The following is a 27,554-nucleotide window of genomic DNA, read 5'->3' as shown; positions in this document are numbered from 1 at the left end:
AGTAATTATAAACAGCTCTCTGAAAAGCACTCACGTCTACGGCCATACCACCCTGAACGTGCCCGATCTCGTCTGAAAAGCACTCACTTTCTCTCTTTGGGTTTCTGCCTTCTGCTGAATGTTTATTTGATCCCTACCACCAGTACCACATAACTGCATAATCTTTGCATGGTTACATTTAGAGGGCAACCTCCCAAACTGCTAAGCTGTCCTTCCCACAAGCATTTTGATCAAAAAGTATTACAGAGTTTGGTTTTAAGAATTTGAGCAGCCCCTTGCTTATTAAAAAGGAACATACATATGTGCAGACTTTCCAGATAAAACAAAAAACACACAGTTTGGCCTCAAATACACTCTAGTTTAAAATCTGGAATGTTGGTGTGAGGAGATGAAAGCCAATTTCTTGTTGATTTTTTTTTTATATGGAGGGTGGAACAGAGGAAGGAAATGGGGGGGAAAAAGTTGAATTATCCCAGTAATTTTCTAGGAGACTCAATCTTAACCATTTTCAAAATGCAACAACAAAAAAAGTTTCACTAACATTACTACAATATACATCTTTTGTGGGAAGTGTTTGAAGTTAACAAAAATGCAATTAAAATGGGGCGTGGAATCCCAAATTAGTAACCAGAATCTTTAGTAAATACACAAAAGGCCATACCAATGGGCTAAACTTACTGAAGATCACCATCTGTGGCCCAGAAAATGACTCTCCCCGCTCTGAGAGTTGTGTATTTGCCCTATAAAATAAGCATGTCTTGAGGATCTCCCTGAGGAACTCTACAGATATACTGAGGCCCCACCCACTAACCTTGAGCACAGTCACCAAAAGGACTTTCCCCTTGGTTTACTCTGTTGCTTGTTTTTGAGCCCAGGGTGAAAAATTCTACTTTCTGAGTAACAGTGGGTGGAGGGAGGGGCTGTGATGATATCAAATCATAGACGTCCCTCCTCCCCTCAGGAAGTAAAGTCCACTGGCAGGAGTGCCTAAACCGGATCTGCACGCCTCTGCTCTCACAATGCTCATTTGTTTTCACAGTGCAGCAAAACAAAATGCCTTAGAAAAAGTAACATTCTAGAAAATAGTATGATTTTTCTTCCCAAATTGCCTCATCTGTGGAGGATTCTTGCACTGAAACACCACATCAAAGGTAAGATGGACATGAGTGTGTGTGTTGGGTTGGTTTTCTAAGACGTCTTAGATGACCAGCATCTTTCTCCCCGTCTAGCCTGCTCACCAGATGGCCACTCCACACAGCCTGCCAGCTCATTCTCCTTTCCAGCAAGAAACAGCCTGCCTTCCACCTGACGGGGAAACAATGAGTGCTGTACCCCTCCTCGGAACAGTTACATTTTCTTTTTCCTCTCTCTATATATACATATTTATTTTACTGAATCATTTATGAGAAAGTAGCATAGTGATATTTCACTCTTGAATACTTTAGCATGCATCGCATAAGAACAAGAACATTCTCATGCAGAACCACAAGACCACCACCATCATACCCAAGAGATTTATTCTTGGTATGGTATCCTCTATTAATACAGTGCATATTTCAATTTGCAATTGTCCTTTATAATTTTTTTTTCTCATCCAGGATCCATCATTCAAGTAAGAGGTATTGCACTTTCTTGTCATTTCTATTTAGCTCTTAGAATATTTACATTTAATATGTGCCTAAAGGGGATCCCTCAAATCAAGGCTCTCCCTCCCTTTCTATTTCTTTAAAATCAAGAGCTCACTCAGAGGCCAGGAGGATGATGCATAGCTTTCCCAATGAATTGGCTTACAGACCTGGGGGAAAGGACACTGAGCACAGTTCTAGGAGTGGCCACCCCACAAAAATAGAGGTCCAGCTTTGCAGCTAACCAAGTCCTTAGTTACATCAGGCAAACTTCATATGCAATGGGGTTGGAGGGATGGTAATTACAATACCAGTGGTTTTATACCACAGAGAAAACTAAAGTTTAAAAACTAGTTTGTCAACTGAATCAACTATGTCTTGGATTTGTCACAGGGATATTCTGCACTTAAAACAGAGGGAGCATCATGCTAAAGATGAAGGGGAAGACCCGACCTTACACTAAAATCCTGGATGGAGGATGGGGATGGATGATTGTGTTTCATTTTTTCCTGGTAAGAATTTGCTTTCTTTCCCCTTTCCTACTGTCTGAAAGAGGGCTCTCTGGAGAAAGGCTCAGAGTTGCTTAAGATCACTTAGGAAATCCCTGGCATTTGAGTTGGGGGAGGGGCAGAACAAGGCCAGCAATTATCAATAACTGCTAAAGTCAGAGGCCCATAATGAATGGAGGAAAAAGCTAAAAATGTCCATCCTCTACTGTTCCTCCCTACCATCCCTTAAACCTAGAGAATGCTCCAAGCATGACCAGCAACTCTGCCTTGGCTGCATGGCAATTAGGATTTAGGGCTAACCCTACTTTTAACCATTCGAGAAGTAGCACTGGGAAGTATTAAAAAGTGCTTTAGGGGTGGGTTCCCCAGCCTAGTAACAATGCTGGCAGCAGCCCCCTTCATTGAGAGGGATAAGGGACATTTCCTCTCTGTTTAGCCTGATGTCAACTTCCCAAATCACCCCCACTAACTATAACTTATGCTATTATTTCTGATGTTTCTAGAAAAAGAAAAGGCTGTGGATTTTGAAATGGGAAGCTGATTTTTCTCCTTCATCCATAAGCAACTAGACTAAGCATTCCACTTTTTATTTTATTTTTTTGAGACAGGGTCTTGCTCTACTGCCCAAGGCTGGAGTGCAGCAGTGCGATCATAGCTCACTGCACCCTTGAACTCCTGTGCTCAAGCAGTCCTTCTGCCTCAGCTTCCCATATAGGTAGGACTACAGGAATGTGCCACCACACCCAGCTAATTAAAAAAAAAGATTTGTAGAGATGGGGTCTTGCTATGTTGCCCAGGCTGGTGGCATTCTGTTTTGGTTTTTTGGAGACAGGGTCTCACTGTGTCATCCTGGCTAGAGTACAGTGGCATAATCATTGCTCACTGCAACCTCAAACTCCTGGGCTCAAGCGATCCTCCTGCCTCAACCTCCTGAGTAGCTGGGACTACAGCACATACTACTATGCCCGGCTAACTTTTCTATTTTGTAGAGACAGGGTCTCAGTATGTTGCTTAGACTGGTCTCAAACTCTTGGCCTCAAATGATCCTCCTGCCCTGGCCTAAGTGCTAGGAATACAGGTGTGAGCCACCATGCCCAGCTGCAGTTTTTTAAATTAACTTATTTCCCTAATCTTCCCAAGAAGCTCCTGGGGTTGCTATGTGAGACAGGGACAATCTGCTCATCAGCATGCCCATTCTAGAATGCTGGTGAGTCCTATCACAGCTGGGCCACAAACAGCTCTACAGAGTAGTGCCAGCCAGCTCCACAATTCCTCATAAGTATTCCCAGATAAGTTCTATTAACTTTGAAGTGTACTCACAAAAACACCCTTTTCCTCCTGACACTTCTGCCCTGTTCAGCCCTACTCCAAGCATCTCACAGGGAGAGGTACTAATGACTACTAATAATCCTCTAGTCCATGATGTGAATAACTAAGAACTCTGTACAAACAAAACAATGGGAAAACATGTCTCTTCTCTAGTGATACAGAAGAAAGTAGGGGCAGAGATCTCTAGCCAGGATTTATGTAATACCAAACTCCTAGCAAATAGAGGACTATTTGCTAAACATTAGCTTCATTACCAAAGAATGTGGAATCTCATTTTTTCCCTCAGCTATGTTACTAAGAGGGAAACGAAGGACACTCTGAGAGCCCTTCCTGCAGCTGGACCACCTCCCCAAATCATAAGCTTTGCAGAATGGGCTCTGTAGGTGAGGATCTCCAGTTCTGTGTTTTCCCCAAGTAACCACTCCTTACTTGTTCTACATTATCCTCTGAGAATAGGATGTTATTTACCAGTTTAGCTGCTAGTAGGTAAAACTACCTAATAACCAGATTAATGAACAATGTCCCATTTTTTGAGTATGACACTGCTTATTAAAGCCAAAAAAAATAAAATAAAATAAACTGGATCCTCAGAATGTTAACAATGAGCTCAAGGGCTGATTACCCACAGATGTAATTTGGATGACTATATGCTTTTGTTTTCGTAAGAGTTACAAGTGTTCTGTATTAATGGCTGAGCTCCTAAAAAGGTGAGTGAAAAATAACTGAATGTACTTTAAGGTAGGGAGCTTACTTTAAAAAAAAATTAAGGGATTCATTCTAACCAACTTACCATGCTTTATAACTATTAATATATATTTATATGATCACTTTTTATATTGTCTATCCCACTGGACTGAATGTTCCATGAGGGCAGGTACCATGTTTGCATTGTTCACCAGTATACACTCAATACTGTAAGCCCAGCCCTACTATATAGCCTGGAACATAGTAGGCACTCAACAAATACCTACTGGTGGATAGATGAATAAACTGATGGACACACTTATGAATAAACAAGCGGGAGGGGGATAGGTGATGAAATAGGAGATAGGAAGTGGCCTTGTAAGACATACTAAGAACACTGATTATCTTGAGGCTATGAGGAGCTAATGAGAAAAATTAAGCAGGGGAGTGATGGGATCAGATTTACATTTCAGAAATAGAGCTCTAGCTGCAGGATGAATGGAATGAATTCAATTGAATAGTGAATGAATTGAAGACTGTATTGAATTGAATAGTGGGGTCCTAAATTAAGGCAGCAACAATGAAGACAGAGAAAACACAGATCTGAGCAATATCAAGGAGGTAGGCTTTTTTTTTTTTTTTTTTGAGATAGAGTCTCACTTTGTTGCCCAGGCTAGAGTGAGTGCCATGGCATCAGCCTAGCTCACAGCAACCTCAAACTCCTGGCTCAAAGCAATCCTCCTGCCTCAGCCTCCCAAGTAGCTGGGACTACAGGCATGCGCCACCATGCCCGGCTAATTTTTTGTATATATATTAGTTGGCCAATTAATTTCTTTCTATTTATAGTAGAGACGGGGTCTCGCTCTTGCTCAGGCTGGTTTCGAACTCCTGACCTCGAGCAATTCACCCGCCTCGGCCTCCCAGAGAGCTAGGATTACAGGCGTGAGCCACCGCGCCTGGCAAGGAGGTAGGCTTTTAAGACTTAGGAGTTAGATATGAGGAAAAAAGAGGGAGTCAATAATATTCAGTTGTTGGCCTGGGCAACCTGGAGGATACTGAATGCCATTCACAGTTAGAAGACATAGGAAGATGGGGGAGAAGATTTGAAGATGGCTTCAATGGTTTAATTTTGACACTCTGAGTCTAAGGGTCTTGTAACATAGCCAGCAATGTGTTCAACATATAGTTTGTGCATTTGGAGCACAGGATCTGCATACTGAAGTGTGTGTCATCAGCATAGATAGTCATTTGGACTTCGAGGCAGGGCAGGTAAAATCACCAGGGAGATGGAGCAGGACTAGGACATAACCCTGGGGAAAATCAGTGTCTAATGGATGGGAGCTCACAGAGAAAACTGTGAAAGAGTCAGAGAAGTGGCAATCCAGATATGTAGTGTCACAGAAACTTAAGACAAATTTCCAAGAGAAAATCATGAGCAGATGCTACTGAGAGGTCAGATGTGATAGAAATGACAAGTCTATTGGTCTAGCAATGAAGAAATCTCTGATAACCTTGATAAGAGCTGGTACAGTGAAGTGGGTGGTGGTGGAGGGCTTTTTCAGTGTAGTGGGACAAGAGGAAGTAGACATACCTAATAGACTACTCTTTAAAGAAGCTTGTCTGTGAAGGTCAGAAAGAACTAGAGTGATACCAGAAAAGGGATGCAGGGTAGAAGAAAACTGTATTAAATAAGAGTAGCTGGCAAAGTTCAAAATGGGCCACTGAGGCTGATCTAGTCCCCTTTCCCAAGACAATGATTAGAATGGTCTGGTAAGGGAGTTCTTACTAGGGGGTAGGAGAAGGTATTCCTACCAGGTTCAACACAATTAACTGCTTTTAAAATCAAAAAGGAAATGAAATGAAAACCCTAGAGAAGTTCTAGGGCTTTTATTATATTTTGGGGTGGGCCATTTACAACATCTGATGCGGGCTCTAGTGAAGGAACTAAAACCCACCCCACCAAGCTTGGTCAAAGGTGTGGGATTAGGAAGGATAATTCAGATTTATGTAGTGTGCTAAATTAGGGAAAATCTGGATCCTGGGAGAGATTTTTAATATCTGAGTCAAAACAGAAACAAAGTTGGAAGGTTTTAAGTTAACGAAGGGGAGCATGGTAGATGCAAAGGCTCTACCCCTGGTATTCTTGACACATAGACCCAGTTATTAGAGACAAATCAACCATTCATTGCCGCTACACCCAGACATCAGGGACAGACCAGAAAGGAGAGGTTCTGAACTGGGGGAACCTGCAGCAGCTAGCTAAATTCAGGTGGTTAAAAATACAGAGATCAGCATCCTCTAGAGACCAGCACAGAACTCATGTCTACAGGAAAAAAAAAAAAAATCTTATTTGACAGAACGGCACATTTAGTGTTTCTTGCTCATGAAGGGTACAATCACCACTCTGTTTATTTTGTACTAAGGAAAACCAGTCTAGGTCTTTTGGGATTTGTGTATAATTTTATAGCGTAATTTCTTGCTAGAAATGCTTTGGAGGAAAATTATGGTTACTAATTACCTGAATAGGGGCCTAATAAAATGTCCTTCTCACTTTTGAATATGTAGTCCCAGTGTCCACAGCATTGTTCATTCTAAATATTTTGTACCTTCCATAAAATCAGAATGGGAAAAAACATAAGGGACTTCCTCACCACCCAAACTTTTGCAACCTCTGAACATCATCACCAATTCTTGGTCCCTTGCCTTCAGACAAAAAATATTAGCCTGTAATGAGTCTAGTGATGGACATGAAAAGGAGGGGAAGGTCTTGATGATTATTAGGAAGGTAGGGGCTGAGAAAACGAGGTGTCTAAGAGAAAGTATATCTCTAACTCAGCTGAGTGGGTGGATGGTACCAATAAAAAAAAATTGAAGAGTTTTTGGGTAAGGGAAAGATGAGTTTAGGTTTGGACAAGTTGACCAGAGTTGAAGGATATACTAGACAGTTATATAAGTCTCAAGCTCTTGGGATGGCAGAATGGTAACATTAACAAAACCACAGTTAATTTAAGCGCCAAATATTAAGTACCTTACCAGAATTTTCTCAATTGATCTTCACAAGTGGGACACAGTAGCTCATGCCTGTAATCCCAGCACTTTGGAAGGCTGAGACAGGAGGATCACTTGAGGCCAGGAGTTTAGACCAACCTGGGCAACATAACAAGACTCCATTGCCACAAAAAATTTTAAAAAGTAGCCAGGGGTGGTGGCACATGCCTACAGTCTCAGCTACTCAGGAGGCTGAGCCAGGTGGATAGCTCCAACCTTATAGTTTGAGGTTGCAGTCAGCTGTGATGGCACCACTGCACTCTAGCTCAAGTGACAGTGTCTCAAAAATTTTTTTAAATCAATCTTCACAGTCCTATTAACTAGGTAATTATTTTCATTCTCTTCACTTTACAACCTCTAAGTTATTTGCTCAAGGTCATGCTCCCCTGTAGAAAGCAGAGCCAGGATGCAAGCTAAGGCAGATTGCAGAACTGCACTCAGCTACATCACTGTTAGTATGTGTGGGTTGTAATTAAAACCCTGAGAGTGAATGATTGTCCAGGGAGCAGATATTAAGTGAGAAGAATACAGAACCACAGGGGAAAAATTCTTACCAGCTAGGCAGAGAAAGTCAATCAGTGACAGGAAACCTAAGGTTCCATGGTTCTTAGGCAATGCAAGGCCAGGTTGAAAAGCCAAGGCTACTGAAAAAAGGATGGGAAATGGGGAAGCTAGGAAGCCCCAGGAGACAGTGAATATACCTTGGCTCCAGAGCTTTGAGAATGAATGCAGACCCTGGTTAGGTTTAGGTTTCCCTTTCTCCACCTGACCCCTGCAAGGGATGAAGTTTGGCTGCTAAGCAAAAATGGAGAGGAAGAATAGCATTTAACTGTCCCCAGGCTAAACAGTATTCCAGGAAACAAGCGTTTTCTACAGAAAGAAAACCTGACCACAAAATGAGGGATTCTCTTAGTGGAGAGGAAGGGATTATGCGGAGGAGTGTTAAATGGGAAAAAAAGGTTGGGGCACTTGACATAACCATAAGATGACCATATATCTCAGTTAACCCTTGCTGTCCTGGCAAAATGAAGCACTCCAAAAAATTATAGGGTCACCCTATCTATATATCGGGTGAGGGAGGACACTCAGCTCAAAAGCAGAGTTAAAGCAAAGCTAACCTAAGTACTTAGGGAATACTTCTTCCTCTTTTGGACAAACGCTGTTCTCCCACAAAGGTAACTAGAATTAGCTGTCTTTCGCAGATGCTATTTTAACACAACAGTATAGTGGCTGGTCTACAGTCAGTACATCTGGATTCAAATCTCAGCTCCAGTACCCCTAATATTACGCTACTTACCTTTTTTTCTCTTTTTTTTGAGACAGAGTCTCGCTTTGTTGTCTAGGCTAGAGTGAGTGCCGTGGCATCACCTAGCTCACAGCAACCTCAAACTCCTGGGCTCAAGTGATCCTACTGCCTCAGCCTCCTGAGTAGCTGGGACTACAGGCATGCGCCACCATGCCCGGCTAATTTTTTTCTATATACTAGTTGGCCAATTAATTTCTATTTTTAATAGAGACGGGGTCTCGCTCTTGCTCAGGCTGGTTTCGAACTCCTGACCTCGAGCAATCTGCCCGCCTCAGTCTCCCAGAGTGCTAGGATTACAGGCGTGAGCCAGCGCGCCCGGCTACTTGCCTCTTTAAACTTCAATTGACTGATCTTTAATACAATATTAACATGCCTATTCTGGAGCCTTGAAATGAGGATTAAATGAAATGTTTTCAGTTAAAGTGCTTAGCAACTCTAAAACGAATGCCCCCCCCCTCCAATAAAATGAGGATCAACCAATAAAGCAAACTGGTAAACACTAGTGAGCTGGGAGAATCTTAACCTCTTGCAGCTGTAACCTCTTCTGTATTGGCTCACTCACCACCTGACTTAGACTCTGGTCTGCTTTGATGTAGGTAAATGTGTTTGTGATGGGGATGACCAAGACTTTTGCGATTTTTTTTGTGGTCTTTCAAGAAGAGTTTGAAGGCACCTCAGAGCAAACTGGTTGGATTGGATCCATCATGTCATCACTTCGCTTTTCTGCAGGTATAAAGCTGGCAATAAGCTTGCTGTCCAAGTAGAAGAACCACAAAGGGGAATTCCAAGAAGACTCTTCTGTCAGTCATTCAAGACTGAAGGAAGGGTTGCTAAAATTCAGGTTCATTTATTAACATGTAATGCTGCGAAAGTAAGGAATTAGTGTTTAGCCTCCACTTGACTTAGTAACTAAGTTGGGAAAATTGGGGTTCAAATAAAGAGAGTTGAAAAATTTATTTCTATGATTCAATTTTTCATGTCTTGTTTCTTTCCACTGTCTGGTAATGTTTTAATATAGGTTTAGTGAGCCAGGCCCTCAACCTGAAGTCAGACCATGAAGTTCTAGAGTCATCTAAGTATACTTAAAACATATAAAACCAATTTCTCCTCCTTTAGTTTTATTTGGAACTATAATATGGTGGAGGGGCAAATTAATGATTCAACCTTGTTCCAGTCATTGGTCAGAGGATGCAACCTCATTTTCTGGAGGCTTTATAATGCATTTCAATAAACTTCTCCTTCAAAGCTTATTTACAATCCACCTATGTTTAAAATTCACTCTCCTTCCAAAAAGCAAAATAGTTTGGGACCTAGTAATATAAAGAAATGCAATACAAACACCTTTTTTTGAAGGATACACAATACTCTAGAGTCCACTTCATTCATTTAAATTACACAACAGAGGTAAGGGATGCCAGATCATATTTACCTAGGATTTGCCTTTCTTTCTTCTCCTAAGGTCCCCTGGTTGCCATTGTTTGTCACATACTTGGTGAGAAAACTACCTCCATTCTTGGGACTTTCCTTGTTACCGGTGGATATCTGATCAGCAGCTGGGCTACAAGCATTCCCTTTCTTTGTGTGACTATGGGACTTTTGCCTGGTGAGTTCACCATAAATATGATTATAAAAGATCAACAGGAACCTTCCCTTCTACTGTTCTTGGGTCCAAAGGCCTAGTTATTTTATCTCAGATCCAGGAGAATACATCATCTGGTACCAAGCCACTGGTAATGTGAAAGTGATTATAAACTATTTTCTTTTAGGTTTGGGTTCTGCTTTCTTGTACCAAGCAGCTGCTGTAGTAACCACCAAATATTTCAAAAAACGACTGGCTCTTTCTACAGCTATTGCCCGTTCTGGGATGGGACTGACATTTCTATTGGCACCCTTTACAAAATTCCTGATAGATCTGTACGACTGGACAGGTGGGTGATTCTGAATTTCTGAACTAACAACTCTGCCAAGATTTAACGTTCAGCTCTCTCCCCCTTTGATGACTGAAAAGTAAAGACTTTTAGAGCAATTGATTTCACAAGCTACTGCCAGAGAGGAAATGAGCATGATTTCTAAAGTAAACATGTTCTCTTCCTTAGAGAATACATAGCAGAAGAGATCCCAAACTACTTGCAAGCTTTGCCAGCTCACACAAGCAACTCAGAAATCACCATAGGGCTCAATGTCTGAGGAGATGGAGGGCACTCTGCAGCTGGAAGCACCCTGCAGTGAAAGTGACACTCCTGTGGAAACAAGACGCCCCTTCCCCCCACCAAAGTATTCACTTTTCACATTTTTCCTTTAAGAAAAAAATGTGCATTTAAAAAATGCCTCCATCAGACTCACTAAACTACATAAAAAAGAAAAAATACTTTGGTGAAAAGAGGATTATGTTCCTTAATAGTCAATCCTTTACATACTGTCACCTATAAATTTTCACAAATAAACCATGCATCCCACAATTTTCTTTGTACCTAAAACACTTAGATTAAAATAATCTTAATATACATATATGTATATGTACATATACATGAATATACATATATGTACATGTATGCATGTGTGTGTATTCATATGCCTATTTCTATCTAAATAGTAGGCTTGTTCAATCTTTCCTTTCCCAAATAAAAAACTATTCAGTAGTCTCATGGTGAATGGGAGCAGCTAACAAATCCATGACAGGATAACAGACTATAGCCCATTCTATCTTTGGAAGCACCACACAAAAGTCACAACTTTGGTCAGGACATGCTGAATTCAATCAACTATTCAGCTTTCTTTCAAGGAAATTTTTAAAAATGTCATAGGATGAAAAGCTATTCTCTCTTCTTTACCTGTTTCCAAATGACTCCTTTCATCTAATTTTATATTTTTTGTACCTAAATCTATACCTTCACTTCAGGATATTTAGAATACCTACTTAAAACACACTATAAAATTTTTAATATGTGAAATACACTCCCCCCAAAAAAGGTTTTTTCCCCCTTTAGGACAAATAACCACCTCTCCTTCCATCCTGTCTATTGGTGCAACTTTCTGGTTTTCTATCTCCAAAGGACTCTGTTTTCACAGGGATACAGCAGTGTATACAGCTGACAATTAAGTGAAATTCAGGGGGCAAAGTAGTGTTGTCAAGAATTATTAGAGCTGGCGTGGTAGCTCATGCCTATAATCCTAGTACTTTCGAAGGCCAAGGCGAGTGGTTTGCTTGAGGTCAGGAGTTTGAGACCTGCCTGTGCAGGAGCGAGACCCTGTCCTTACAAAAAATAGAAAAATTAGCCAGGCATGGTGGCACACCTATAGTCCCAGCTCCTCAGAGGCTGAGTCAAGAGGATTGCTTGAGCTCAGGAGTTTGAGGTTGTAGTAAACTATGATCACACCACTGCACTCTAGTCAGGACAACATAACGAAACCCTGTCTTAAAAAAAAATTATTGGAGTATGGGGTGGGGTCTCTTCTGAGCCTATAAATACAAAGTAGTGCTGTGAACTAAAAGGTTTAATTTCTCAAATTCTCTCCTCTATTTAGGTGCCCTGATATTATTTGGAGCTATCACATTGAATCTGGTACCTTCTAGTATGCTCTTAAGACCCATCCATATCAAAAGTGAGAATAATTCTGACATTAAAGATAAAGGTGGCAGTTTGTCTGCAAGTGATCCAGAGGCACTATGTGGGACAGAAACAACACACTGCAATGAGACACAAGAATCTACCATCAAAGATAGTACTATGCAGAAGGCTGGGCAACCTGGTACAAGCTTAATGGCCTCACAAAATCAAAGTGAAGAGTTGAACAATGGGCCTAACAGAAAAAGACTGTTATTAATAAGTAATGAAGAAAGTTATGAGAAAAATGCAATTTTGTGGAGCTGCAAACAAAAACTCTTTGATATTTCTCTCTTTAGGAATCCTTTCTTCTACATATTTACCTGGTCTTTTCTTTTAAGTCAGTTAGCATATTTTATTCCTACCTTTCACCTGGTAGCCAGAGCCAAAACACTGGACATTGACATCATGGATGCCTCTTACCTTGTTTCTGTAGCTGGTAAGAAAACCCACTTTAACCTCCTACCCAAAAGGAAAAATGAACTTGATTTTATAAAATTTTATTAGAAAGCTGAAGAAAAACGACAATAAAAGAGGAGTTGTGGGAGGACAAATCTTTTGAAGCTAGACAGAGTACCTGGGCATTTCCCTGAATAGATCTCTATCACTGCACCTTGCACATGAGCTCCCTTACTGGACAGCAGACCCTAAACCATCTTACTTATCTTCATATATCAGGGTCTGACGCAATAGACATTAATTATTTGTTGGATAAATGCTGAATTTCAAAAAGCTGATGCTCAATGGCAACAGCCACTCTGGGAAACAGAAAACCCCAGGTAGACAGCATAGTGCAGTGGTTCAAAGGACTGATTCTGGAACAAGACTTTCCTAGTTCAAGTTCCTGCTCTGTATTTCCTAGCTGTGTGACCTTCAGCAAGTTACTTTCCCTCTCTGTGCCTGAATTTCCTAATTTGTAATATGGGGATAATAGTGCCTACTCTCAGAAGGTTGTAAGGATTAAAAAAAATAGAGTTTCAATTATGTTCTATTAATATTTGTAGCTATTTTGCCCCTTGAACTCATAAGACAGATAAATATGACTCTTAAGGCTAGTGACTCATGAATTGGCTATTTAAAAAAATTACAATGTAAATTAAAAATAAAAACAACCATTTTAGTTGAATAGTCATAAAAATGTTTGGAGACAGAATGCTTGATCCAGAAGATATGGATTCTCTCAACTGACAAAATAGGGAGTCTAAAAAATTGAGAGGAGTTGGAACTGGTTTGCTCTAATTATCTGGAAACGCTCAGAAGTTCAACATTAAATTTTCTCTAATTTCTTGAAAAAAATAATGAATTTACCAAACTCTTACAAAACACTACACCTGGTTTCAACTGTTCCAACTGTAAAGATACTCTGCTTCAGTCAAATAAAGCTTGTGTACACAAGACAAAGACACAAGGCTAAACTGACTTTTTTCACTAAAATGTCTGGTAGTATCAATTTAGATCAGGTTAGGGCTATAAAATGGTACCAAAAAACATAACAAAGTCCTAATATGTATTCTAGGAGGTAAAATAAAAATGGACATAGAAATGATAGCATTCATTTTTTATTACTTTTTTTAATGGAGCAATTTATGTTTGAACCACATAAAGAATTTAAAGAACAAAACAACTGAACTCATGTTACCCTTGGTGAAAATCTTTCAGCCTTTAACTGCTACATTAGCTTATAGTAAGATAAAGGGTAAGAGTGCTCTGTTACCATGAAACTAAGTGAAAAGTGTGGTTCTTCAATTTTATTCAAGCTACACCATAGCTCCAATGTTCAAAATATGATCTTCCACTTCCAGACTTCCAACATATTTTCAAATTAAGCATAATGACCTTTAAAGGAAGACTTAATTCCTAGAGCTTCATATTCAATTATGAATCCCAACATCTATTTTTTTAACATATGATTTTATTATTTATACTTCTATATTCTATCATATGGCTTCCCTAAGACACTGACCTAAGGGTCTACAATCCTTTAGAAATCTCACTTTCTCACCTGCAGGACCTATTAGAGAAAGAGGTCTTTGGCTTCCAGAGCCCATGGTCCTCTGTAACCAGGAATTACCAGTTTGGTGGTATGAGCTCTGAAAACACAGAAAATACACCTGGCAACTTGATGGGTCTTCTACCCAACCCTAGAGAAGCCTTTCTGGGTATTTTATTAAATATGTTGGGAGTAGATAAGTAAATGACAGAGCCTATTGATAAGCAAATGAAAACTTTTTTTTCTCACATATCCTAGTCTCAGGATGAGGTTGTATTACTTGGGAAAAGATGTCTTATGCATTCAAATTTTTCCAAGGGGTAAGAAAATGAAATTAGGATTTCATAAGACTTTTTCAATACTGTTCCAGGTATCACTGAGACAGTCAGTCAGATTATTTCTGGATGGGTTGCTGATCAAAACTGGATCAAGAAGTACCATTACCACAAGTCTTACCTCATCCTCTGTGGCATCACTAACCTGCTTGCTCCTTTAGCCACCACATTCCCACTACTTATGACCTATACCATCTTCTTTGCCATTTTTGCTGGTGGTTACCTGGCACTGATACTTCCTGTACTGGTAAGTAGACACATTCATTAACATTGTTAAACCATTTAATAAAAGTATTAGTAACAAACTCCCCAAGAGAATACATACTTTATATTAATTTTATAACTAAAAAAAAATCATACCAAAGGCCTCAGAAACCTATAGCTATATCCTGTCCAGTTATTCATCTCTCCTTGGGGGGGTAGGATGGTGAAAGGGCTATCCACATAGGACAGGAAAGAAATGAAAGCAAAAAAGGGATCAGCAGGATTCCACTTTGCTTAACAGTCTCCCAAAAGATTAGGCTTGTGTTCACTCAAGAAATGGCTCCTTCTAAGACACAATCTTAAAGAGTTCTCTGATCTCAAGAGAAAAAGCGATTTCCTGACCAATGTGGTTTCTTTCTTGCTGAAATTATTGCCTTGGTCCTATGTACTTTTTTTTTTTTTTTAAATTTTTTAGTGAAGTCATTTGGAGTGGAATGTCCTATGTACTTTAATAGAGACATTGTTTTTTTATCTCCTCTCTATTTTTACCCCAAATTGACTTAAAGTCCTCAACCCAAATAGAACTGAAATATTTACACAAACACTTCTGTGTCCTGGAAACCTTTTGGAATCCCATGGGTTCTTCTTAGAACCATGTCCCCAACATGTTGAAAAAGAATACCTGGGAAACTTCTGCTCTCTTATCAATACTAGCATAACTGCTACAGGATACCATTATGAGGCTTACTCGGAAAAATCAAGCTTCCCAAAGCTGAAATCAACTCCTTGCAGTATCTGATTTCTTACAAACCAATGGCCGTTACTTAGCCACAGGCAGATTTAAGAATGTCATCACTGTCAGCTCATATAATAATTACCATTTTTAAATAGTGAAAATCAACAAGATTTGGGGGAAAAAATAACCCCTGAACCACCAAAATAATTGTTTTAAAAAACAAAAATCCAGTGTTCCTAGCTGATAAACTGGAAACACTGCTTATCTAGCAAAGTTACTATTCCCTATTTGACCTCAGCTCTCTTTCATAATATTGGGTGAAAAAGCCATCCAAGTCAGCTCAGAAGTCAAACTGTTCACAGTTTCAGATAACATAAACAGTATTTATCATTTTTAGGAATAAGTCTCTACAGAATTTCACCCTTAATAATGGCTAACTCTGAATTTTAATTCCTACAGGTTGATCTGTCTATGAATTCTACAGTACATAGGTTTTTGGGACTAGCTGGTTTCTTTGCTGGGATGGCTATCCTTGCTGGACCACCTATAGCAGGTAACAGCTTTGCCACATTCTGAGCAAATTTTAATAGCAAAAAAAGTAAATACTGATCCAGGATTAATGCTTAACATGTGATGACAGTATCAGGTTAAAAGAAATTAGTATTTTTGCCTTTCTTATACCTATTCTCACTCCACCACCAAAACAGGAAAATCAGAAGGTTGTTAATTCAACAGATGTGCCAGTTTTATTAGAATCTCAAAGACCCATAATGCTTTAAAAAAAAGAAAAACTAAGGATTTCCATTGTATACATATACCAAAAAAAAAAAAAAAAAAAAAAAGAAAAGAAAAGAAAAACTAGCATCTTTTATCTAAACAGGAATCACTTTTACAGAGCTTAAAAGTTGCAAGCCTGGCCAGGCGCTGTGGCTCACGCCTGTAATCCTAGCTCTTGGGAGGCCGAGGCGGGCGGATTGCTCAAGGTCAGGAGTTCCAAACCAGCCTGAGCAAGAGCGAGACCCCGTCTCTACTATAAATAGAAAGAAATTAATTGGCCAACTGATATATATATAAAAAAAAAAATTAGCCGGGCATGGTGGCGCATGCCTGTAGTCCCAGCTACTCGGGAGGCTGAGGCAGAAGGATCACTCGAGCCCAGGAGTTTGAGGTTGCTGTGAGCTAGGCTGACGCCACGGCACTCACTCTAGCCTGGACAACAAAGTGAGACTCTGTCTCAAAAAAAAAAAAAAAAAAAAAGTTGCAAGCCTGATACCTTTGTTCTTCTCATGTGCCATACAGCTGGTTCAGGGTTGCCTAATATCTGTTCTTTTCAAAGAGGAATAAAGGCCCTTCATATTCTATTCATACCAATGGTGGGAGGATACTTGGCCTAAAGGCTAGAGTCTCTGTGGAGAGGATATCTGAGGCCAGTGGAAAACATTATATACAAGTACAGAAATATTTGGGGAGTTCTGATTATATAAGTTAACTTTAAGACTGAAGTGTAGTTTTACACTCACTTTGTACCTAACTGGACATTTTGCGCTTACTAAACATTTAATCCAATACTATTAAAAACCTGACTACCCACATGGAAATATTTCTAGGGAATATTTTAGTTTCTTATATTAAATGTATATAAATGTATACTAAATATAAAATACATTTTAGTTTCTTATACACCATAGGTTCTTAATATATTTAAATGTACAAATTACTATAGCATTTCTAATCATCTACAAAAAGGAACTTAGCCCCAAACTTACTTTTGCTTCTTTTAGTCCTGAAATGAGACAGAGAAGGGATCTGATCTTGTCCTCCTATCATTTCTTACAAACTAAATTTTAAAACGATGTTAAATTTATACCTCCTTAAGACTTAGCAAAGGCAAATATTAAAAGAAAAAGGCCAGGTGTGGTGGCTTACGCCTGTAATCCTAACATTCTGGGAGGCCGAGGCAGGTGGATCCTTTGAGCTCAGAAGTTCGAAAGCGAGACCCCATCTCTACTAAAAATAGAAAGAAATTAGCTGGACAACTAAAAATATATAGAAAAAATTAGCCGGGCATGGTGGCGTGTGCCTATAGTGCCAGCTACTCGGGAGGCTGAGGCAGAAGGATTGCTTGAGCCCAGGAGTTTGAGGTTGCTGTGAGCTAGGCTGACACCACAGCACTCTAGTCCGGGCAAGAGATTGAGACTCTGTCTCAAAAAAAAAAAAAAAGAAAAAAGAAAAAGAATATAAACTTAGGATAACAAGAATTATTACTGGGAAGAAAAAACATCACTATTTGAGATTCAATTTAGGCATACTTATTTCTAAAGGAAAAATTCATACAACTATCCAACCATCTTATTTGTACACCTCTTCCTATGTTGTCTGTTAGCCTATATACTTCATACCTAGAAAGCACAACAGAATTTTAAAGTTGAGCCAAGAACTGTTACGTAGGGAATGGTAAAAGAAGGCCAAATACCAGAGGTACCTAGTAGAACTACTCTATGGCTAGTACCCAGGCCAGTGAGATACAGAAAACAGCTCAAATATAATTTGCTAATGCATTTTTTTCAATCTGATTCTTCTTCACTAGCTGTCCCCATGGTGGCTTGGCACTTTTCAAGCCTATTAGGCCAAAAGTACAAGGAAGTAACAAATATCAGGTACAGAATACCTTATTCAAATGATAAAGGCAAGTAATACAAGTATAACATGTTTAGTGTTCTATATGTTTTAGTATACTTGTTAAAATAAAATGTTTATAAAGAGTTCAATATATGAGAAGCCAAGGCAAGTTTTATAAGGACCATTACCTGAAAAGGTAAAGCTATAGGTATACATATGATTTTGAAATCAATTTGTTGGGGTATGATATTTTTTATTTATTTTTTAATAAAAAAGGATAGACTACAAGAGATTAGAAAACAGAATACATCACTTTATTGTGAAGCTTTTATTTTCATACACACACCCCTATGTAATGTAAAATATATGAGTATAAAATATTTGTCAATTAGTCAAAAAAAAAAAAATTTACAAGCCTTTATTACCCAAAGTCCAAAACACCCTAGCACTATATGTGCGGATAAAGAGAACTTATGATAATTTTACCCACTAATTCTGAGAATATTACTTAGGCAATCATAAATTTTATAAGGTCTACAAAAATGTCAAAGGAAGTAATAAGGCTGTTGCTCAAAGCTCATGTATAAATTTTTAGTCTGAGAGGTGCTCATAGTATCTTGAACAAGATTATGATAATAATTCAGTTTCATTTCATTCTCTATCATAATCTCGCACTGACTACAACATTGTGCTGCTAAGCATCCTGCTAAAGAAAGAAATTTCAAGAGAGTTTTCTCTGTAAAATAGCAAAGAGGACTTCACAAATGCCATCAGATTTGTTCCTAACTTCTAATTCCTACAGCAACTACCCAAGAAACATCACGAATGTTGATTTACAGATCAACATTTACACTCAGTTCTCAACAGGTGTGCAGTTACATTACTGTCTTTAGCTTTAACTAAATCCAAAGGCTTACTGGTGATAAAATATTAAATTCTCAACCAAACTTAGATCTTTAGAACTGTATGAGATTCTTAAGTTTCACTTACCTGGATCTGTCATTACCAAATTGCAAAGTTGAAATTCCTATAAAAGATTACAGGCATTTTTAATTAGGAATCCAACAAACAGTAATTATTTCACAATAATCCTCAGTCAAAACACGTTAAAAATGATAACATCAATTACATGAATAATATTTCTCTCCTTCCTGTATGGAAATGAAAAAGAAAAAAGTTCTGTACAACATATTTTAGTAATTCAAGGAAAGGAAAAAGCAAAGGAAATCCACAGGTTATCATATAACTTTTTTTATAAGTATATAATTTTTTTAAAAATGTAAATAAAGCATATGGGCAATTAAATTATTTATATGCCATTCTCAATCATGAACGTAAGAAATATGGATGGTAGCAATGACATTCTTTATCAGATTTTTGCTCAAACTGACAGGGATTGAAAGGATGCAAGTGAAAACCTACCTCCCCACACCCAGGTAGCTCCTTAATAAAGCACCACTCCACCCCACAGTCCTTTCTATCCCTCACTTTCCAATACCCAGTGACAAATTCAATTTTAGGTAATAATATAGCGTGCATTAGACTAGGTCAGCTTTAGGGTTGTTCTAGGTTCCTTGACCAGGGTGGTCAGTAAACCTAAGTGTGAGCCAAATGTCATGGCCCATGCAAACCCAACTGCTGTTTTTTGCTGGTAGACAGCATCCAAAACTACACGCTGGCACCAAGATGGAAGCCTGTGAAGAATGTGGAAAGATGAAAAGTGTTGATATTTAAACACATTATTATTATTTCTAGTAGAACTCTGTTAACAGAAGTAAACCTGCAGAAAACAATATAAAAACAGTGCCTTGGGCAAAAAAGCAAGTATATACAATCACATTCTCCAACATACAAGTCAGATGTAAACTACTTACACGAAATTCCTAATCTTGCATCCATTTGACATGTAAGCTCAAAATGCTAAAGACTCGGTTTCATTTAAAAATAAAACTATCAAAGGCCCATATTAGCTGCCTATGAAAATAAAACAAAACTGAATGCAGCTTCCTTCTTCTCCATATGCTCCCCATTCCCAACTGACAAATGCATTCATCATGCACACACACATATATTTACTTAAATCAATCTTCTGAAAAATCCCTTAAAACACCATAAGTATTATTTGATTATAACTCAATATTCATTCAATAATTATCAAGCAACTTATTAGCACAGCACTCTGTCAGATGCTATCTGGAACACAGAGAAGACAAAAGTTACTTTCTCAAAGTTCTCAACACGGCTCACTGGGCCATGGCATGGCACTCACTCTGCTACATACACTACCAGAATTTCATATGAAGGACAACAGTTTAGAATCTCTAAAACTGATAATTATTACAGTCTGCATTCTTCTTCTACTTTATTAATTGAAAATTTGATTAAGCTGCTGTAACCCCATCACTCCATTTTCTTACCTTTAAACTGAAGACATTTTGAGCTATAATAATCTTAAAAAGTTGAAGTATAACTAAATTAAGCAGGTATTTCACAAAAGTGATCCTCCCCCCCATAAGCCCTAGGAAAACCATTTGAATCTTCATTATTAACATGCATATCAAGTGAATATAATATGGGTAATCTGGAGACAGAGGAAATGCTTACAGAGGTCTTCAGCTTAGTAAGTCTGCATCAGTTGCCAGTTTTCTTTTCAGAGTCTTGGCTGCATACAATACTCAGCATGGAGTGAACACTCAGATGCTTGCATATTATCCTGGATTGTAGCTCATAATGAATCTCATCTTTCTCTGACTTTCACAATGCTTTTGCTATGACGATAAAGGAATCTAGTCTTTTGAATGTCAACTAATACTTGTGCATCCATTTAAAATGGTAAGAATACAGTGGCTTCTACTATACCAACAATAATTTCTTTTAAAAATATTTCTTAGAAGCATTAAATTGTTTAGGTAAGTGTATCTAATTACAGATTTTTTTATACTGCTATCAAAAAAATACAGAGACCTAATAATAATCAGACCAAATATACAATCTTTTACAATCAGTGGTAGAGAAAGGCTAGTTATACCCAAATAGAGTAGATGTCTTAATACCGTGTTTCCCTGAAAATAAGACAGGATCTTATATTTATTTTCCCTCAAAAAGACATCCTAGGGCTTATTTTCAGGGGATGTATTATTTTTTTTTAAGTACAGTACAACAATCTATATTTATTCAAATATAGTTAAGTCATCTTCTTCTGGAACATCATCATAACTCTCCAAACCCCAAATTCCATCCTGAATTTCTTGTGACTCTATTTCCTTTAGAACCATTGGTCCCAATCTCTCATGTGGAGCAATAGAGCTCTCATTAAATGAGCAGCTCTTATCCATGTAACTTGCTTGGAGTGCATTGGTAACAACACTGTCAGTGATTTTATCCCATGAATTCTTCACCCAAATCACAACCTCTTGCAGGCTAGGCTTCACAAAGTTTCCACACTGATTTCTTGTCATTCTATTTTCAATGTAGTCGTTAATTTCCATGTGCAAATGGTCTTTGAATGGCTTGTTATTGCAATATCAGGGGTCTGCAGATAGGCAGTCATCTCTGAAGGAATCATTATTTGATCTATTCTTCTCTGCAAGGACGTTCTTCATGTCTTTAGCACGGTGAGTGCTGGCTGAATCCCAGACTAGCAGACCTCCTTGGCCACCTTGCAAAACAAGTAGCAGCATTAAATCAAGCCACTTCCTTATAACTGCTTGTGTGCACCAGCTCTTTAGGTTTCAAGAACATAAATGTTGGAAACAAGTTCAATCTTATCTTTCTTACCCTTAATGATGATAAGAGGTGTGACTTTCTTTCCATCCAGACGAACTGCCAAAATACAGGTGATGGGTGAACTTTCATGACCAGTAGAGGGAGCATAGATTGAGGAAGCACCCCTCTGTTCAATTGTCCTTTGGGCTCCTTGACCCATAAACACTGCAGTTTCATCCATAGCAATGTTACAAAGTTGGTATTTAGAAAAGTCGATGCCACCAACAAAGGACTTGAATGCAAGTGCTCACTTAATAACTTCAGCATCTTCCAACTTAAACAGTGTTGTCGATTTTCTTACAGACAGTTCATATGGCTGAAGGAAGCCACCCAGCCAGTGTTGTGATGCTTTGAAATCTTCTGGGCATATTTCTAACTGAGGTGCCATTGCAAGGGCAAATCTTTAAATATCAGCCCTGTGTACAACCAAAGCCTTTGCTCTCCTGTCAGCAATCCATCCACCAATCATGTCTTCCAGCTCAGGAAATAAAGGTTGCCGACCTGAACCACATTTGTGCTTCTTAGCATTTCCTCTGTCCACATGTAGACAGAGGTTATTGTATTCCGCCTGCCATTTTTGGACCATTCAGATATCCAACTTCTTCTCTTTGCAGAAAGCTGTAAGATTCTTGCCCTTGGAGTCCTCTACAATTTCTTTCTTGTACTCAACAGAATAGTTCTTTCTTTTTGCACTCATCTTGTCTGGGGGCACAGATACTCAGGAAAAGCAGAGATAGGCCAGCAAAGCTGATGTGTAAGGGCTGGCTTATTTATCAGAGATCCAGTGACCACTGGGTCCAATCTGCATAGTGGAGCAGAAATGATCTCTCTGGGCTCAGTAGGAGACTGCTTGCTGAAGCTTTTCTCTTATCCCCTGGTGTCTGTGGGGCATGAGAGAGGCCCACAGTGCTGAGTAAAATGGCAGCCACAGCTTTCTCCTTCTTCCCCCTGGGGACACACAATACCTAAAGAGGAGCGTCCCTCCTCACTTCACTGAGACTTTCTCCTCAAAGCCTCAGCTTGTAGCACACACAGGATGGCCAGGACCTGACATGGGGAGCCAACCTTGTTGGTGGGGCTGCCTGCACCTTTCCAGTCACTTCTGGGATAGTAGCTATTCACGATGGGGCAGATGAGAAGGGCTGCTCATCTTCTTTGCCATTCCGCGACAAAATGCATGGGTTGTGCAGATACGCTGCATGGCCACGCCCTTCACTAGGTCTTATTTTCGGGGTAGGGCTTATATTGCACAAATGCTTAGAAATCCTGCTAGGGCTTATTTTATGGGTAGGTCTTATTTTCGGGGAAACACGGTAGCAATGAAGCTCAAAATTTTACCTAGTAGCTTCTTAAATCTAAGCTTGATTATGACAGCTAATACTTGCATAAGATAAACAATAATATGATATAGTTCTGCATCCTACATTTCACCTCATATTTGCTATTATTAATATAAAGAGCATCTTAAAACTCCTCAACTGCATGTGCTGATGCAATGCCATAGAACTCAACTCCCATGCTACTGAATGGCAATGGGATCTTAATTAGAATTTTTTTAAAAATACTAATATCTCGGCCGGGTGCGGTGGCTCATGCCTGTAATCCTAGCTCTCTGGGATGCCAAGGCGGGTGGATTGCTCGAGGTCAGGAGTTCGAAACCAGCCTGAGCAAGAGCGAGACCCCGTCTCTACTATAAATAGAAAGAAATTAATTGGCCAACTAATATATATAGAAAAAATTAGCAGGGCATGGTGGCACACACCTGTAGTCCCAGCTACTCGGGAGACTGAGGCAGGAGGATTGCTTGAGCCTAGGAGACTGAAGTTGCTGTGAGCTAGGCTGACGCCACGGCACTCTCTCTAGCTTGGGGCAACAAAGCGAGACTCTGTCTCAAAAAAAAAATACTAATATCTCAATTATCAAATATGATTGGGAGAAATGATTTAAAACCAATTATTTCATATAGATTTTATTTCATCTAATGGTGCATGGAAATAGTTCAAAAATATGCTAAATAAGTCTCTGTCCTGATAAGAAAATATATTAAATACAGTTATGGGTCACTTAAAGACAGAGATATGCTTAGAAATTTGCTGTTGGACTAATTCTGTTGTTGTATGAACATCATAGAGTATACTTATACAGACCTAGATAGTATAGCCTACTACACATCTAAGCTATATGGTATACAGCCTATTGTTCCAAGGCTACAAACCTGATAGCATGTTACTGTACTGAATACTACAAGCAACGATAACACAATGGTATTTGTGTATCAAAACATATCTAAAAATAAAAAGGTACAAAAGTAAAAAAGTACAGTACTGAAATCTCACATGGGACCACTGTCATATATGTGGTCAGTCAGTCCTTGACTAAAACATCCTAATGTGGTGCATGACTATATATTTCAATACTTAATGTTTTAGAACTGTGCTGGTAGAACTAAGGCAAGACTAACAAGGGATGGGTGAGGGGAAGCTGATGCCTTCCACACTCTTTCCTTTCTAGAAATTTCTAAAACAGTTCAGAAAATAGTCACTTATTTCTTAGAGATCTATAGGTCAATCACAATCAGCATAATACGAAGACTTGTCCTAGTTGGTTTCACTCCACTCTCTAGCTTAACTCCAAGAAACATTTGAGGTCACTAATCAAACAAGAAGTCAGTAAGTAAAAACCAACTTAAAGTTAGTTGAAGTTAAGAGGCTATAAAACATTCCATTCATTTATATTTTACATTATTAAAATATAGTTATTAAAACAAAGAAGCTAAGTCTATATGAGACATAAATAAGAGAACAAAGATGAAAAAAAGAGAGAACCAAACCAGAAAAAAAGAAAGGTATAGTCTACACATCCCATGAGGCGTCATGAGCATTTAATACAGAAAGGAAAATAAAAAAAGTACAATGTAAGTTTGATGAGCAGATATTTTCATCTATTTTGTTTGTGGGTATATCCTCACAACACAGATCTGTGCTGGCACACAGGACTAAAATTTTCTGAGTAAGTGATCAGACATAATATATACATGTAATATTCTAGAGAAGAACTTCTCAAAGTGATATCAGTGGACCCCCAGAGGTCCTTGATACCCTTTAGGAAGTCCACAAGACCAAAACTATTGTTACAATAATACTAAGACATTATTTGCCTTTTCCACAGTGTTAACTTTTAAAACAATGTTTAAGTGCTAGTGCCTGAACACAAATATTCTTTGCCACCATACACTCAGTTTAAAAAAAAAAGTGTTTCACTTAAGAAGTTCTAATATGTGCCATTAGCCAAAAGATTTTGAGTAGCCTCTCACTTCTACTATAAAAAAGCATTTAGATTTCAGAAGGAACTAGTCATTGTTTAACCCACTTGATCAATCAGTTCATCTTTATAGTCTCAGAGCCTCCTGCACCTTCCCTTCACAGCACCTATCAAATATGTAGTATATGTGGTTGATACCTATCTTCCCACTCAACTGTAAGCTCTGTGAGGGCAGGGACCTGTCTGTTTTGGTTCATTATTGTATCCTCAGCACCTAACATATTGCCAAGAACACAGTAAGTACTCAAATATTTGTTCAGTGAAAGGAAGAACAAGATAATCAGTTCTCTCATTTTTTCTTTGGAAAATGGTAATTCATGATTATTTTCTTTGTAAAAATAGTGGTCTTCTAATAAGATTCATTGTAAAATGAAATAGTATATGTCCCTAATTTTCTCCAACTTCTATTATAAGGTTGGAGATGAATTCTGAGTCTACAATGACTTTTTCATGGGGTTGAGTCCCTAACTCAGGTGGAAGTGATTCAAATTTATCAATGAAAAATAAGACAGATAAGAAGCTTGCCTACCTTTCTAATGGGTCACAATACAGATAGATAAGTACGAGAGGCTGCTTCCTTTGGGGAGTAATTCATGGCTGAGAATTACTAATGAAAAGATTTGCTTCACTAATAAAAATTGTTCCTCCCTTCCAGGCTGGTTATATGATTATACCCAGACATATACCGGCTCTTTCTACTTCTCTGGCATATGCTATCTCTTGTCTTCAGTTTCCTTTTTTTTTGTACCACTGGCTGAGAGATGGAAAACAGTCTGACCGGAAAGAAAGAGCACTGCAATCAAGAGAGTTTAACAAAAGAAAATTTAAACTAATTAAGTCACTGGAAACAAAAGCTTGGAATAAAAGTTTCCTCATTTATAAAATGAGAAGGTAAACTAAGTAAGTTTTTAAGGTTCATTCTTCCTTTGGTATTCTGAGGAATGTCTAATTGGTAGTAAGACAAAAGTAAGGGCAACTTAAATTGTTAGTATTTAATCAAATAGGCTAAAATTTTAATCAGTTGAAGCAGCCACCTTAGGTATTAAATGAAAATCACACTGTACTATAATAAATTAATCCAAATTCTCAATTGTGACTTGGTAATGCAGTCACTAAAATATATGAAGATAGAAAACTGTTTTTCTTAATTTAAAGAAATATTAAATATTGCCATTGGTTCACTAGCACTCTGCAATCTGAATATTAGAACCTTGCTTAGTGACTAGAATGGTATACACCCCCCCAAAAAACTTTATCTTAGTTTAATAAAGATAATCTGTGTTCTTTTTATTACTTTGTTTCTTAAATTTCTATGATTGGTATGTATTGCTATGTAATAAAAAGTAAATAAAAATTCCTAAAAGTCCTTTATTTCAAGATCATTTGAACATTTCTGCCTATCAACATTACTTTTTTACTACATCTAAATTATCTAAAATATTCACATTAAATATCTAGATATCTCTTTAGACTGCAAGTTTTATATGAAAGTTGAATAGGTAGTTTTAATGGGAAATATATTAAATTAAGACATTTCTTATTAAATATGTATGGAATAATTATGTTGACTAACAATGTCACTTAGACTAAGCAATTATATGTGAATAGAGAAGCTTTCAATACTTGGGCGATCTTCAAGAAGAATAAAACTAGCTATAGTTCTCTGCAACACCAACCTCCCTTAGAATCTCCTTCAGAATGATCCTTAAACTGTCGTCATGTTGTCATCATCATCATCATCATTCCACCCTTCCATCCTCTCTGCTTTAATGTCTTATTGATTCCCTATAGAGAAAAATCCTAACCTGAAAGCCTGGTTGAGCTCTATACGCTGCCATACTCTGTCACTGCCTAAGTAAACCTTTGTGTAAGCTTTGCCATCTGCTACAATCCCAAACACTTTTACATATACAAATAGCAAAAATAACCCCAAATTTCTCCCCTGTAAAATGAGGATAATACCACCAACCTACCTCATAGATGTATTGTGAGGATTAAATGAAAATACATCTTTTTTTTAAAGAGATGGCCTCTCGCTCTGTCATCCAGGCTGGAGTGCAGTGGCACAATCATAAGCTCACTGCAGCCTCAAACTCCTGGGTTCAAGTGATCCTTCCGCCTCAGCCTTTTGAGTAGCTTGGACTACAGGCAGAAACCATAGTAGTGAAAATATACTTGTATCACGCAAAATACCCTTCATACACCGTAGCTGCTACTTTCCATTCTTCTGCTTTCTATGTCAAAACAAAGATAAAAGAAATCAATGACTTACACTAGGATCTACTCTCATTAATTGTTCTTTCCCTTTTGAGCAGTAATTATTTTCAAAAGGGACATTAACAACCTAAGACAACTAGATTCCTTCCTCTTGTTTAAGCAAACTGTACATTTTAAGTGGGACCAACTTAAAAAACTCCAAATTGAATTCTTAGACAGGCTTTATTAATCTTATATAATAGAGAAGTTCTTCATTCTACT

The 27,554-nt window shown here is 38.3% G+C and overlaps 1 protein-coding gene across 4 annotated transcripts; it reads left to right on the top strand.

Annotated features, from left to right (window-relative positions):
* The first annotated feature begins 915 nt into the window (after positions 1–915).
* Positions 916–25,974, top strand: SLC16A4 (solute carrier family 16 member 4). 4 transcript variants are annotated; one of them, XM_012751604.3, is made up of 9 exons: positions 916–1,151; positions 2,019–2,137; positions 9,098–9,230; positions 9,961–10,104; positions 10,268–10,429; positions 12,027–12,545; positions 14,467–14,678; positions 15,831–15,924; positions 25,732–25,974. In XM_012751604.3, exons 2-9 carry the CDS (start codon positions 2,051–2,053, stop codon positions 25,851–25,853), a joined length of 1,473 nt encoding a protein of 490 aa, XP_012607058.2. In that variant the 5' UTR covers positions 916–1,151; positions 2,019–2,050; the 3' UTR covers positions 25,854–25,974. The 4 variants fall into 4 exon arrangements, with proteins under 4 accessions (XP_012607058.2, XP_012607059.2, XP_075856076.1 ...); XM_012751605.3 differs by having other exon boundaries at positions 1,230–2,137; XM_075999961.1 differs by lacking the exon at positions 12,027–12,545 and having other exon boundaries at positions 917–1,151.
* Positions 25,975–27,554: the final 1,580 nt, after the last annotated feature.

This window comes from Microcebus murinus, chromosome 2, assembly GCF_040939455.1.
Source record: "Microcebus murinus isolate Inina chromosome 2, M.murinus_Inina_mat1.0, whole genome shotgun sequence".
NCBI classification, from domain to species: domain Eukaryota; kingdom Metazoa; phylum Chordata; class Mammalia; order Primates; family Cheirogaleidae; genus Microcebus; species Microcebus murinus.
The sequence above is the reverse complement of the archived record's forward strand: the minus strand, read 5'-3'. Positions and strand labels throughout refer to the sequence as shown.

Bases quoted from the DNA above. Each gene is read 5' to 3' on its own strand.
- SLC16A4 (XM_012751604.3), top strand. From the start codon at position 2,051: ATGCTAAAGATGAAGGGGAAGACCCGACCTTACACTAAAATCCTGGAT. The intron at 9,231-9,960 runs GTATAAAGCTGG...TCTTCTCCTAAG, and splicing joins ATCACTTCGCTTTTCTGCAG to GTCCCCTGGTTGCCATTGTT. The intron at 14,679-15,830 runs GTAAGTAGACAC...TAATTCCTACAG, and splicing joins CACTGATACTTCCTGTACTG to GTTGATCTGTCTATGAATTC.